The sequence below is a fragment of the Mauremys mutica genome, chromosome 2, assembly GCF_020497125.1.
Source record: "Mauremys mutica isolate MM-2020 ecotype Southern chromosome 2, ASM2049712v1, whole genome shotgun sequence".
NCBI lineage: Eukaryota > Metazoa > Chordata > Testudines > Geoemydidae > Mauremys > Mauremys mutica.
In genome coordinates, this window is record NC_059073.1 from 142,656,827 (window position 1) to 142,672,484 (window position 15,658).

The following is a 15,658-nucleotide window of genomic DNA, read 5'->3' on the forward strand; positions in this document are numbered from 1 at the left end:
TGCGGAGGGTCCGCTGGTCCCGCGGCTTGGTGGACCTCCCGCAGGCATGCCTGCGAATGCTCCACTGGAGCCGCAGGACCAGCGGACCCCCCGCAGGCACGTCTGCAGGAGGTCCACCGGAGCCGCAGGACCGGCGACCGCCAGAGCACCCCCCGCGGCGTGCTGCCGTGCTTGGGGCAGCGAAATTGCTAGAGCCGCCCCTGCCTGAGTCCCTCTCGGAGGGAAGGACCTGCTGCCAAATTGCCACTGCCGCTTCATTCATTCTTGGGTGGCAATACAGCGGCAGGTCCTTCTCTCCGACAGGGACTCAGGGACCCGCTGCCGAACTGCCACCAAAGAGCCTGGAGCCGGCTCTTGCCTCAGGCGCAAAAATTCCTTGTTACGGCTCTGCCCTAAACCTCTGACTGCCAGAAACTGGAGGGGAAGAGAGGGGTGGATCACTCCCCTAAGGTAGGATATTGGTCACAGTAGGGCAGTACTTATGTTCTGAATCTAAGCTAGATACTGTAAATGGAAGGAATAGATGCTCTGAGGAATGGCTAGCTAGGTGAACCCCAGTTGTAAGAGTCTCCATTTAATTGTGACTGAGTTCATGCCCTGGGTTTAGTGAGGGGGGGGCGTCCTTTGGTGCTCCCCTTGAGTGATAACCCAACCCCCAGAGCTAGGGAGAGGAGAAATGGATCCCCCTGCGGGGAAGTGCCTGGCTCCAGGGAGCAGGAGAGGCTACCCCCACCCAGTGACAGCGGAGCTACTGACGGGTTATTTCCAGACCTGGAATCCAATGAGTCCCCACCCATTGTCAGGGCGTGTCCTGCCCTTTCGTGTCAAACCCAGCAGGGCTCGTGATTAGCCTCCCCGCCACACTCGAGAGCAGCGGACGCCACGGCCTCTGGAGCAGCGGGTAAGTGGCCGGTTCTCCAGGCAGAGCCCCCCGCAGGCTTGCTGGGAGTAGGGACCCGCCTCTCCCCCTGCTGCGGCTGGCGGCGTCCGGGCTCCCCAGCGCTATGGGGAACTCCGCTTTCCAAACGGGACCGCGCAGCCAGGGCGGCTCCCAGCCCCTCTCCTCCCAGCGCTGGGGGCTTGGGGACCCCGATCCAGCGTTACAGGGGGCTTCGGGGTGGGGGCGCACCCGGGCCCCTTCCCCTTGTAATAAGCGCTTGGAGGGGCGCGCAGAGCCAGGGGCAGGGGCGCACAGCCCGAAGCGCTCTGCCAGCCCAAAGGGGGCCTGGGTATTCTCCCCCTCTCCGCTGGCCAGGCAGGGGCAAGGGCCCTGACGCGTGGGAAAGAGGAACCTCACTCAGAGACACCCTCCACCCCCATCCTGCTGGAGGATGGTGAAAAGTTTGCCCCCCCCTCCCGGCCGCGCGCAGCTGCTGTCCCGGGAATGGCCCAGCCCGCCTGGGCTGCGGGGTGGCAGCTTGCGTTTGGCTAGGCAGGCGGCGGGGAGTGGAGGTGGGTGGGGAGAAGGAAGGAGTCAGCCTCCCTCCAGGTAGGGCACCCGCTGCGGCTTCTAGTGAGTTGCGTGTGTGAGGAGGGGCTGGAAGATGTCAGCTCTGGGAAGGAAAGGGGAGCTGGGGGCCAGATTCTGCTCTTGCTTACACCAGTGTGACTGTGGCATCACCCCACTGAAGGCAATGAAATCATCCCGGAATGACCCCATCCAAACTGAGAGGGGACTGGCCCATTGCATAGGAAGCAGTTAATGGTGGCCGAGCTGGTTTGGAGGGTCTGTTTGAGGAGATGGATATGGCAGACAAGAAGCATTACCTGTTAGGTTCACTTCCTCTGGGGCACCTTGCATTGGACACTGTCAGTAGACAGGATACTAGGCTGGATGGACCTTTGGTCTGACCCAGTATGGCCGTTCTTATGTTCTTAAGCAGTCAAGCAAATCCTGCATCTGCTCTTCTAGGTAGCTGATCCCTGAGACTTTCAGTGTTTCCATTACAAACCGTAGGCTAAGCCCTAACAATGCTGTGGAAAGGGCAAACACAGTTCCTGCTCAAAATTCATTGATTTATACATTCAGAAAAATCCAATTATAGGAGTAAAATGCAGGTTTCAAAGTTTCGATGTGTACTTTTCTCCTTTAAAAGGGCTTGTCTCTATGGAGAAGTTATTCTGGAATAAGGCTGTGTGTGAATTTAAAGTACAATAGCTATTTCAGAATAACTGCCTGTGTGGACACTCTCTTATTCTGGAATGAGAGTCTGAAGGAGAGTTTTGTGTGGCTCCGAAGATCATCTCTTACACCAACAGAAGTTGATCCAATAAAAGATATTGCCTCACCCCCCTTGCCTGGAATAGAACAGAGTGTCCCACAGTAGCTATTCTGGTCAATTTCACTGTGCAGAGGAGGTGGTAAGTGTGTGTATGCCTAGGCCTGGGTGTGTGATTCAGTATAAAGTCAGAGATCTGAAACACACACCCTACAGCCACTTCCACTTAAAATTCTATATGCTAATCCTGTAGCTGCATCTGCTAGTATGGACTCTTGCATGCATGTTAAGTGGGGCTATGCTGGCATTGCAAGTTCCGGGGTTCGGCTCACTAGGGCCCCAATCCTGCAAACACTGAAGCCAGTAGTCACTTTGACTTCAGTGGGACTGCTCATGATGGTAGAGCGTTAAGCAGGGACAAAAGCATTTTACAGGATCGGGCTTAGGGCTCTCGTAGAGCTGCAAATGTTGCCTTTGGTGATGAAACGATTATGGCATTCCTGATTATCGTTTGGGTGGGATAGTGAAGGTGGAATCTTAAAAATTCAGGCTGAACAGCAAAATGTCTGTGTTTGGTGGGAAGAGCTATCGCATAAGTGTTCTGTTGGATTTTCTGCTTTATTTACCAGGCACCAAATCCTACTATTATTTTTCAGACAAATTTTCCATTGGGGCTGGTTCTTCTCTCATATCTATTTAAGCCTTTAGCTTTGCTCAAGACACTGATGTAAATCAGAAGTGAAAGTGAGAGGAGAACTGGTTCCATTAAGTTCAACAGGACAGAAGTTCAGTGGGAACTTTGACTGAATATAGGGCCTGAATCACCAATGACCTACACCTTGTGGTTTCAATTACACCGGTACAGAATGGATGGACCGTACTTCCATTTTGATTTGGTAGCACTTTATACCCATTTTTCACAGATGGAAACGGTGAATCAGGCCCAAAGTCAGTAGGATTTGCCCTCTAATTTTTATTTGCTTCAAGCCTGACTCTGGATCATTTCATACAGAATTAAAAATCATTCTGAAGGGACTCTAGCAACCTGTTACAGACCAAGTTAGATTCCAGGCAGTGTCTCTGAAGGTTTAAAAAATGCATAATAAACTTCAGTGGGAGCTGTCAGGAGCAGTTGCCCTAGATCGTGTGGGGATGTCTCTGCCTTGTGCTCTTCGTTTGTTTGTTTTTTTGTCATTTATTTTTAGGCTGTCTTCCCTTCCGCCCCTTTGTCTATATGAGAAAAATTCTGCTTTTGTTATTTCCTCTAGTCAATTTGAACACAAGCATCTGTGTTACTCCTACTTCTGGATACAAACAACTTGAGCAGTACAGTGGAGGCGGAAAAACCTCTGTGGAACTTCATAGTTGTTTTTTAATTAACGTCTTGCTAAAAGGGATGAAAGCAACTCAAATCAGGCTCTGCATTTGGATTTTTAGTCTTGCAAAACCCCAATGGCAATTGAAAATGTCCCTCAATTTACTTTTAAAATTCACAGAAATGTTCACTTAAAACAAAAATCAACACTTCCTCCCTGAAACATTTGCAGCCCAGGGACACTTGGCCAAAGTGGAACTGACTCCATTGGTTCCTCTCCACTTGCGCAATGAAAAATAGATCAAAGTGGTCAGAACAATGAAAAGGACATTACGGGCTTGACTCTCCACTGCTTTGCACTTTGTGTAGTCACATGCACCAGTGCAAAGTGGGTGTGAGTGTTACCAAATCAATGGTAGCAGTCTACACCCACTTTGTACGAATATAAATTACCTGCACGAGGTGCAAGTCAGTGGAGAATCAGTCTCCAGATTACTAAAGGCACGTCTTCGCTGGCAACATTAAAGCACTGCCACAGCACAGCGCTGGGAGAGAACTCTCCCGATGCTCTAAAAAAAACCCCTCCATGAGGCGCATAGCTGCCAGCACTGGTTCACTGACTACACTGGCACTTTACAGCGCTGACACTTCCAGTACTCAGGGAGTGTTTTTTTCCATACCCCTGAGTGAGAACGTTGCAGCATTGTAAAGTGCCAGTGTAGACAAGCCCTCAGAGTGTAAGGTGAAGTCCGTCATTTGTAACTTCTTGAGTGGGTGGTCTATGTGTATTTAATTAATAGGACTTGGAGATGGGCTTTTTTTAATTCTGGAAACTCTAGATAAATTAATTCTCTCCTGTCCTGGGTTTCATTCATCTATTTTCCACCTCATTCAAAAATCTCTGAATGTTTTTGTCCTGCATGATCATCGGTCCAGCCCATCTCCTCCTCTGCTATTGTCCATAGGCTCCCAAGTCCCATTTTCAAAAGTGACTTGGTCACTTAGGGCCCTGACTGCCATGGTCTTTCAATGTAGTGAATGCGTTACATTGAAAATTGATTGGACTCAGTGTCCATGTCACTTTTGAAAATAGCACTTAGGAGCCTAAATGATCATGTACACTGCAAAAAAGATAAATTATAAAAAAAATCTCACGACAGCAAATCTCAGAGCCTGGGTTAGCTGACTGCAGGCTTGTGCTATGGGGTTAAAAATAGCAGCATAGACATCCCTGCTCAGGTTGAAGCCCAAGTCTGAAACCCTGCGCGGTGTGTGGGTCTCTGAGCCCAGGCACCAGCCCAAGTGAGAACATCTCACTGCTCTTTTTAGCCCCATAGCAGGAGCCCGAGTCAGTTGACCCAGGCTCTGAGGCTCACTCCTGCGGGTTTTTATTTTTTTGCAGTGCAGACATACCCTAAGTCACTCAGGCGCTGTGGAAAATTGTACTTAGCGTACCTGAATGCAGCATGACCTTCCTTCTGTTACCTTCGTCCTGTCTTCTCCGAAGCTCTTCAGAGCTGTCTTTTGGGGGGGGCGGGGCGCTAGCACTTTGCTGGATGCAGCATAAATGATTCATTTAACAATGCAGCTAAGTGAGACCATAAAACTCTTGCAGTTACTTCTCATGTTCATCTGTCAACACATCTTTCCACAGAAGTTGGTCCAATAAAAGGTATTACCACACCCACCTTGTCTCTCTTCCACGGTAACTTCATGTGTAGTTCCACTGTGCCAAAAGAGCCATTACAAAGATGCAGTAGGCAACTCTGCTCCCACCGGAAGTGAGATGTTGTCTGCACAGCTTTGTTCAGCTAACTACCATAGACTGATTCTCCAACTGGAACAAGGGTTTTGCAACAGGTAGTATGCAATGGCTGGCCTGCATTTTCAAGTGTCTGCTGTTTTGGGGTGTTTTTTTTTTCCTGAGTGCCCAATTTGAGGCACTACTTGTTGCCTAATTTTCAGAGCTGCTGGGCAACTTTGCCTGTCATTGAAATTGGAGATATGGGTGTTCAGCACCTTTCAAATCAGGCCTTGAGAGAAGTTGTCTCAAATCAGAAGCTGAGACCCCCAAAGTAAGTGGACACTCTGGGGAAACTGAGGCCAAAAACATTGATCTCTCAACTTGTCATTGTCCAGGGACACCTTTCTGGGTCTTGGGTCCATGTAGAAAGACAAAATGGGAGAATTTTTTCAATGATGTGGAATTAATATTGTAACCTCCCCAGCTCTCGATAAACTGAGTGGCATGATCATACATGGGCGCAATAATAGATAACTTACACTAATAAACATGGGAATGCCAAGATTGTCTGAATGGAAGGTCTAGAATGAGGGAAATGGAGAATGTCACAACACAGAATCCTAGAAGTGTAGGACTGGAAGGGACCTCAGTAGTCACCTAGTCCAATCCCCTGCGCTCAAGGCAGGACTACGTAATAACTAGACTATTCTGGACAAGCATTTGTCTAACCTGTTCTTAAAAACCTCTAATAATGGAGATTCCACAACGTCCCTAGGCAATTTGTTCCAATGCTTAACTATCCTGACAGACATTAGAAAAAACTTCCTAACCAGAATCTTCCATGCTGCAATTTAAGCCCATTGCTTCTTGTTCTATCCTCACAGGTTCAGGAGAACAATTCTTCACCATCCTCCTTGTAACAATCTTTTACGTACCTGAAAACTGTTATCATAAGCCCCCCAAGTCTTCTCTTCTGCAGACTAAACAAACCCAGTTTTTTCAGTCTTTCCTCATAGGACATGTTTTCCTGACCTTTAATCAATTTTGTTGCTGTCCTATGGACTTTCTCCTGTTTGTCCACAGCTTTCCTGAAATGTGGTGCCCAGAATTGGACGGAATGCGCCAGTTAAAGCCTAATCATCACGGTTTACTCTTCCTTCAAGCTGTCATGGTCAATACTGTATATGTCTGCAATAACTATGGAACCTAAGAAGAAAGAGAACATTCACCTAGCTTTACATGGGCCAGATCCTCCTCTGGGGTAAATCAGCCTAGCTGCATTGACTTTAATGGAGCTGCCACCAGCTGAGGATATGGGTTCTTATGTCTCAACTCCTAGTCTTTCCTCTTCGTAATCTAGTGTTTCTTAATAATCCGGCACATGGGGCCTCCTTACTTCTCACAGACACCAACAAAAGTCACAGATGAATCAAAATTGCTGAAACAGCATAATCCCACAGCACTCCTGGGTTCGTAACAGTCACATGAAATGACTCTGGGGGATAATTCTGCTGCCTCTGCAGTAGCTCCATTGAACTCCAAGTGCAATTCACCATAAGAGTAGTAGCTCTTGACGTTGACAAAATGTGAGTTCTTGTTTAAAATGCGTGGGCCAAATTCTGACTCTTTTCCTTTTTCCCGTCCCATCAGCTGGAATAAGTGAGCATGGGAAAGGCTCTTTATAGCTTGTGATTGTGTTCATTTATAGTTTTTAGGCTTCCTTAATTAAACAGAAATAAATAAGTGCATAAAAACTGGGCTCTGAAAAATGGCAAATAAACTGTCTATGGAATCGTCAAAGCTTTAAAAGCAAGTTCCAGCTGTGGGTTTTCATGGAATTATATATTCTAACTGCAAATACTCAGACAAAGTGTGTAGAACACTGAGCCTTTTAAAGGAAATGGTAATTAAAACCAGAAGGGTAAATCCTACACCTAAATATCTGAATCCTAAATTAAAATTTCTTTTCCAGATCTCTGGATAATTTAGTTAAAACCAAGCAAAAATTTTCAGCTGAAACTCTTTTTGGCAAAAATGTTCAGATTCGCTGATACCCAAAACATTTTGCAAATTTGTGTAGGTTCTGCTGAATTGTTCGTTTGCTCCCTCTGTCCCCTCCCCTCAATCACTTTTGAAATGAAATACTTCAGTCTTTTTGGTTTGAAACTACTTTGTTTCTCAACTTTAATTTTTACAAAATAAAATTAAAAAATTGGTTTAAATTAAAATTGACTGGCTAAGCAGCAGTTCTGCATAAAAGGACCTGGGGATTACAGCGAATGAGAAGCTGGATATGAGTCAGCAGTGTGCCCTTGTTGCCAAGAAGGCTAACGGCATATTGGGCTGCATTAGTTGGAGCATTGCCAGCAGATCGAAGGACGTGATTATTCCCCTCTATTCAGCACTGGTGAGGCCACATCTGGGACTATTGCATCCAGTTTTGGGCCTCCCACTACAGAAAGGAGGTGGACAAATTGGAGAGAGACCAGAGGGGGCAACGAAAATGATCAGGGGACTGGGGCACATGACTTACGAGAAGAGGCTAAGGGAACTGAGCTTGTTTAGTCTGCAGAAGAGAAGAGTGAGGAGGAATTTGATAGCAGCCTTCAACTACCTGAAGTGGGGTTCCAAAGAGGATGGAGCTTGGCTGTTCTCAGTGGTGGCTGGCAGATAACAGAACAAGGAGCAATGGTCTCAAGTTGCAGTGGGGGAGATCTAGGTTGGATATTAGAAAACACTATTTCACCAGAAGGGTGGTGAAGCACTGGAATGGGTTACCTAGAGAGGTGGTGGACTCTCCATCCTTAGAGGTTTTTAAGGCCCGGCTTGACAATGCCCTGGCTGGGATGATTTAGTTGGTGTTGGTCCTGCTTTGAGCAGGGGGTCAGACGAGATGACCTCATGAGTTCTCTTTCCAACTTCTATGATTCTGTGAAATGACATGTTCGTTCAACCTACACCAGTATATTTTCTTTTCAAAATTGCCAGCAACCCCAGCTCTACTTACAGTAGCTTTCAAAGGAAGAGCTCAAAGAATTTTGCAAAGCTCCTTGAGATTATTATCCAATTTTCTAGATGGGTAAATGGAGACACTGAGAAATTAAGGGGCAAAGGGAGTTAGGCATCTATGCATTTATGAAAATTCCACAGTTGCCCATTGACCTCTTTAGATACCTAAATATCTTTAATAATCTGCCCCCAAAGGACCTGTTCATTGTCACACAGTGAGCAGGTGGGAGGTGATGGGATGAGAATCCATCTGTCCAGACTCCCTGGCCTACACTTTAGTTACTTGACCATACACCTGAAGTAGCTAACTAGTTATTCTAGTTAATTCGCACGATGTGAGAGTCACCCCTGGAGCAAAGGACTGAAACAAGACAGGGCAACACTTACCTCCTCCAAACAGGGTTTAAGTGATACCTAGGTCATGGGCTTGTGCTCTGCACAGGGCTGAATTCCACCCACTTGCTAACTTACAACCATGAAGATTCTCCCACACAACCCTAGCTGAGAGGGATTGCTAGGCTAACAGTGTTCCAGTGAGTTCTCCTCTCGCTCAGACTTCATTATTTGTGCAATATACACTCCAGTACGCTTCATCGCTAACTCTCTATCCTGGTAAACCCCAAGGGTCAGAATTAATGAATATATGTTTCATGACGCAATGCTTTTTGTTTAAATCTAGTTTGTTCTTTAGGTACTAACTGCGTGTTTTGCTACAGAGCTCCCATTATTTATTATTTGTATTGCAATTAGCAGCCCTAGTCATGGATCAGGACCCCATCGTGTTCGGTGCTGTACAAATCCAGAACTAAAAAGGCAATCTTTGTCCAAAAGAGCTCGTTAGGGTGAAGGAAAGAGGTTGTACTGTAAATTGCAGGTATCAAAAGGTAGGATTGTCAAAGAAACCTAACGCAGTTAAGCACCCGACTCCCAGATGAAATTTCATGTTTCTCTGGGAATCCCACCCTTCATATTTATCAGAAACCAGCTTATGTTTAGAGTGGTTCAATCTGATATTTGAAGTCATGGATATCTATAAATATCCAAATGTGGTAAGTATCGCTGTAATTCTTAATCTGCTTTTGACTGTTAATAATCGTTTTTTGTTCAGTACAACTCGGATGTTAGTAGTTATCTCAAAGGTGAATGTAACCTACTGTAACAAGAATGTTGGTGGACAGTTACTGCCTTTTGCCTCAAAGAATGAAGCAGTTATGCTATTTCTTTACAGTGTCAGGAAGAACCAACGCCATTGATTTAAGTCACCTTTGGACATAAGCAGAGAGGGCGAATTCTGTTAATTATTATCTAGGACGCTTCCTTTTTATCAACACTCCCTCTTTTTTTATTGCAGATAATCATCTGTTTGGGTACCTTGACATTAAAATATTAACTGAATACTATGGCAAAGGTGAGTGTGTTTGCTTCCAGGTACCAGGCAGTGCTAGGTAGACTCAGTCCCTGCATTGACTACTTTATCTGATCAGTGCAATTATATTTACTTAGATAAATGATGTAGCAAGAAGAGGCTAGCACTGCCTGACATAGTGGGAAGGACTCATTGCTGCCTACTTCCTCATACTAGAATGTGGATTATCCTCAGTAATCTATATATCTACTAACGGCCAGGTCTTGCACCAAAATCAGTGAGCTTTGCTATCGGCTGAAAGAGACGTCAAGAGGTCACTGACAGTAAGCACAACAGTTTCCTCGGAATTCTACAGTTCCCATCCAAGTTGTATCCAGCTATTCATGGAAAATGCCTAAGCTTTTCCTGCCAAATAGCTCCTGTTTAGGCATTATGGCCCAGATCCTCAAAGGTATTTAGGCACCTGTTCCCATTTATTTCAGTGTGAGGGAGTTGCCTAAATACCTTTCAGGATGTGGGCCTAATGGCCTTATGCACTGAGCATTGAAGTTAATGGAAAGACTCTCATTGTTCAGTGGGAACAGAAGCAAGCAGTATGAGTCAGTGGATCTGGCCTTGGATTGGGTGTCAAGATCCAGGTTTTAATCTCTCTGACATGATCAAGTCACTCCACCACCTCCCCGTGCCTCTGTTTCTCCATCTGTAAAATGGAAATGATGGTATTTGCCCACTGTTGTAAAAGTGCCATGTAGGAGCCTTATAGGGAATTGATTCTTTCATGGTGATATGGATAACTATTGATACTAAAGGGAGATGCCACAACTGGATTTAACAAAGGTGCCAGATTGGCAGGCCAGGAGAATGGAGTCCTCTATTGAATTGCAGAACAAGTACAATGCAGGCAGCAGCCAGGGGTTTCCCATGCCAATGTGGTTTAATCCTCAGTTGAAAGAGATGCCCTCCTAGGAGTGTCTCTCTTGCAGGGGGAGGCAACGGCTTACGGCAGAATGGAAGCTTGTCTCTGCAGTCAAAAAAGCTAACAATGTTAGGACCCATTAGGAGAGGGATAGATAATAAAACAGAAAATATCGTAGTGCTGCTATATAAACCTATGATGGGCCCGCACCTTGAATACTGTGTACAGTTCTTGTTGCCTCATCTCTAAAAAGATGCATTAGAATTGGAAAAGGTACAGAGAAGGGCAACAAAAATGATCAGGGGGATGGAATAGCTTCCATATGAGGAGAGAGTAAAAAGACTGGTACAGTTGGGCTTGGAAAACAGATGACTGATGGGGGGTGGGGTATGATAGAGGTCTATAAAATAATGAATGGTATAGAGAAAGTGAATAGGGAAGTGTTATTTACGCCTTCACATAACTCAAGAACCAGGGGTCACCCAATGAAATTAATAGGCAGCAGGTTTAAAACCAGTACGCATGTGTTTTTTCATGCAATGAACAGTCAACCTGTGGAACTCCTTGCTAAGGGATATTGGGAAGGCCAAAAGTATAACTGGATTCAAAAAAGAATTAGGTAAGTTCATTGAGGATAGATCCATCCATGGGTGTTAGCCAAAGATGGTCAGGGATGCAACCCCGTGCTGTGGGTGTCCCTGGCTGACAGGCGATAGATCACTCCATAATTGCCCTGATCTGTTCATTCCTTCTGAAGCATCTGGCATTGGCCACTGTCACAAGACACATTACTGGGCTAGATTGGACCATTGGTCTGACTCAGTCTGGCCGTTCTTATGTAACCTGCTGTACGGCTAAATAGACTCTCACCTTATCTAAACACAAACCCCCTCCTCAGTTTTGTAGCTGGTCTCCCCTCAGAAGAATCTATGTATAACTGGGATTGTTCATGTGTTCTTCTCTGGTTCTGTCTTTAATAATTGATGATCTGTATATTTAGGCTGGAAACCGGGGCACAGTCAAGGCGGCCTTGGGCTTCAGTGCTGAGGAAGATGCACAGAAACTAAGGAAGGCCATGAAGGGGCTTGGTGAGCTTGTATTTATTTTTATGACTCTAACCCTCTCGCCTCAGAGTGCCAGCATCCTGCATGCCATACGGTTCACTAGAGCAAAAGTTTGGTAACTTGTGTTTCTCTACAGACTCCTGCCCCCTCCGAGCAGGAGGTGGGGATCACCTCATCCAGTCATGAAATGCAGCCGCTTCTGGGGTGGAACAGGGCAGCTGTTATGCAGTATATAACACTACAAAGCAGCTTTGGCACAATAATGAACACTATCCATATGGAAGGAATTTCAATTTAATACTATTTGAGCAGAGGGAATTTAAAGGGGCAGAATGTTATTCCCAGATTGGGAAAGGACAGCACTGCCTCCAATCCTACAAGAAGGGGGTGGAGTTTGTTTGTTTTCTGGATATTTGATCATGGAGAGCAGCTGAAGCCTACCTGTCTTACACTATAGTATCTCAGTAGCTCATTCACACATGGATAATAAATCTATCCCCACAACGCTCTTGCAAAGTAAGGAAGCATCATTATCTCCACTCTCCAGATGGGGGAACTAAGGCACAGAGAAGGATGCAGGGATTCCTTCCAAGGTCACCCAGGAAATCTGAGGCACAGCTGGGAACTGAACCCAGCTCCAAGCTCTGGCTTTAACCGCAAGACTGTCTTTAATCAGCCTGTGATTTGTCTCTCCTGGAACAGGATGCTCCCAACACCCTATTAGGGTACTATGTCAAAACTGCCTCTGTGGGAAGAGGGCTCTCTTGTAAACTGTCAGTGCCCACTTCTGCTTTCTTGGAGGTCTCCATCCAAATGATGGCTGGGCTTATGGGGTCAGACTGACTCTCAGCCCAAGGTGGCACGGCTGGAGGTCATGATAAAATGCCTTCCTAACAAGGGGAGCTTCTGAGTGTGTAACCCACTGACAAGTGAAAGTTATAGGGCGCCCTCCGTGCCCGATCCCCAGAGGATGGGAGTCAGTTACAGCCCCACCGACGGAACCTTGTCTCTTTAGCAAAAGCTGTAACACCATACGCTCTTTCCTTTGGAGGTTCCCCAGTTCAATCCCCGATATGTTGGCCAAGATGGTAGCCAACACATGTGGTCTAGTGCTAGTTCTCTAGTGCCATAGAAAATCAGGTTTTAGAAGGAATAAAAATGGTTTGTGTCACATCTGGCAAGTCAGCTGAGTTGCCTGCTTCAAAATTAATACTTATTTATAATATTAACAATCTGGCTGGCTTTCTGGTGTCTCCCCCAGGTACCGATGAAGATGCCATCATCAATATTGTGGCCAAGAGGAGCATATCCCAACGTCAGCAAATTTTAATCACCTATAAATCCACTATTGGCAGGGTACGTAGCCTCTGAATTTCTAGATTATGATCTAGACGATTCCTGGACTACATGTTTTGTATAGAAAATTAATGACTTCGCTCATTCAGTTGTGGAGAGGCAAGACACAACTTTTGCTGGCCTTAGCACAAAGCTCACTGCTATCTCCATTCACTTCAGTGCGGTTGCTCATCCAAAGAAAATTGTAGGATATCTGTTAAGATTATCTACCAAAATGTAGCAGAAATTTGGTCAAGCAATCTATCTACACGCTTGCCTTTATGCTATCTAGTGGATGGTCCTTAATATCACATGGCACTGCTGTAACGAATCATACCCGAGATTATATTGCAAGTGACTTTTCCTATGACACTTGGCACAACTGGTACCTAACAATCTTATGGTGACCATCCAAGTTGTACCCAGCTGTTCAGTAAGAATGACTAAGTTATGACTGTTCTGCCCCTGCTTTTCTGCAACTTCTGTTTAGGCATACAATGCCTTGCCCATTGAACACTGAAGTCTATGGAAAGACACTCGTTGAGTTTAATGGGCTTTGGATCAGACTTTAAAGCCCAAATCATCAAGTCTCCACCAATTTTCAGGGTTTTGGAGGTTTTGTGACATTGGAGTTCAATTTTTTCAGAGGTGCTGAGTACTAACACGCCCAAAACTGAAGTCAAGGTGAGTTGCTGGTGTCTGGATGCCCAGCAAGCTCTGGATCTCAAGCTGAGCACTCCAATTTCGTGGATCCTCTGACCCTCTGGCCTATGCCCATGGTGAGAATGACTGCTGAATATCCAGCTCCCCTGGCACCAAGGGATTAATGGCTGAATCAGTTTAACTTGCTTAACCTGCTATAAAAGCCTTACCTTTTATCTTGTGTAAACATTCTGAGCACATGCTGCTTGTTTGTTGAGCAGGCTTTTCTGTGCCTGCAAAGAAAGTGGTTACAGGGAAACAAATCTGTTCTCTGGAGGTCACTGCTAATAAAACTCATGGCAGTGTGAACTACTGACCCATCTTAATAGTCACTTGCACACCTGGTAATTCACCCCACTATGCCCCATCCATTAACAAGCAAATCAAGGATGCTTTTCAAGGATTTAGTGCTAACTGCAATTTAATCTACTTTACTAGTTTACTTTAAGGCTACCATACCTACACGATTGTTCATAAGTACAGCAACAGTATGATTCACAGGCTTCAAAGAGTGTGACAAGCATTAAGAAAACTAGCCCAGTTTCCAAATAAGGGTCACATTGCAGTGATCTGCTTAAAGGTGTGTTTTTGTGTTGGTTGGGTTGTTTTTGTTTTGTTTTAAATTCTTCCTGCTTTTTATGGTGCCTTTCATCTGAGGATCCCAAAGCTTTTTAAAAACCCATTAATGAATCAATCCTCGTCACATCCTAGTAAGGTTGGTGTATGTTACTGAATCTGTTTAGATGGATAAAAGGAGGCACCAAGAAGTGAAGTCTCTTGGGAGGGCTTCCAAAATGATTGGCCTTACAAAGCCGACAAAGATATTATTCGAAGGCAGGGGTAGGCAACCTATGGCACGCGTGCCAAAGGCAGCATGCAAACTGATTTTCAGTGGCACTCACACTGCCCTGGTCCTGGCCACTGATCCGGGGGACTCTGCATTTTAATTTAATTTAAAATGGAGCTTCTTAAACATTCTAAAAACCTTATTTACTTTACTTACAGTGATAGTTTAGTTATGTATTATAGACTCATAGAAAGAGACCTTCTAAAAACGTTAAAATGTATTACTGGCACGCGGAACCTTAAATTAGAGTGAATAAATGAAGACTCGGCCCAGCACTTCTGAAAGGCTGCCAACCCCTGTTCTAAGGCCTGGTCCACACTAGAAGAGTTATACCTTATGTCCTTTAGAAATGTATTTTTTATTGATAGTTATATCAATGTATGCAGTAGTGTGAACTCATTTAGACCAGTATTATTATTAATGTGTATTATTGTAGTCTTAGGAGCCTCAATCATGGACCATGAGCCCATTGTGCTAGGTGCTGTACAAACACAATAAAAAGATGCCCCAAAGAACTTACAGTATAAAGGTAACCTTTGTTTACTGAACCAGAAACAGCTGTACCAGACTAAGCACCTTTATACTGGTCTACCTGCATCCCCAGTGGGAGGTGGGGGAGGGTTGTACCACTAACTATACTGGCATCAGGGCTAGCTTAGGCTTTTTTGCCACCCCAAGCGGCGAAGGGGCGGGGGGGGGAAGCCGCGATCGGCGGCAGTTCAAATGTGCTGCTTCATTCCTCAGTGGTGATTCGGCGGCAGGTCCTTCGCTCAGAGAGGGACTGAGGGACCCGCCACTGAATTGCCGCCGAAGACCTGGACGTGCCGCCCCTTCCCATTGGCCGCCCCAAGCACCTGCTTTGTTCGCTGGTGCCTGGAGCCGGCCCTGACTGGCACATCTTTCTAGTGTGAACTAGCCCTGAGTTGCTGCCCACGTTCTCCTCTGCCAATCCCCACAATGATTAAGAGCAAAACGTGGAGAGAAAATGGCTTTAGAAAGAAATGTTAAACACCCACGTTAACAAGTGAATGGCGAAGCTGCTAAAATCAGGCATGGATGATGTTGGGAGAAGATGTGAAAAATAGCCTCTCAGGTCTATCCTTATCATTCCCAAACCAATCTCTCACATAGGGTTATTCAT

At 45.6% G+C, this 15,658-nt stretch overlaps 1 protein-coding gene across 2 annotated transcripts in view; it reads left to right on the top strand.

Moving 5' to 3' along the window:
• Nucleotides 1-806: 806 nt before the first annotated feature.
• The window catches only part of ANXA4 (annexin A4), a 28,324-nt gene continuing 13,472 nt past the window's right edge, over nt 807-15,658 (top strand). The window contains exons 1-4 of one of the 2 annotated variants that reach the window (XM_045003083.1): nt 807-901; nt 9,639-9,695; nt 11,570-11,657; nt 12,895-12,989. In XM_045003083.1, coding sequence (XP_044859018.1) covers nt 9,687-9,695; nt 11,570-11,657; nt 12,895-12,989 — 192 coding nt within the window. In that variant the 5' untranslated portion in view covers nt 807-901; nt 9,639-9,686. Of the gene's footprint in view, nt 902-9,638; nt 9,696-11,569; nt 11,658-12,894; nt 12,990-13,612; nt 13,653-15,658 lie in introns of those variants that run through there. The other variant, XM_045003084.1, reaches the window with a different exon arrangement.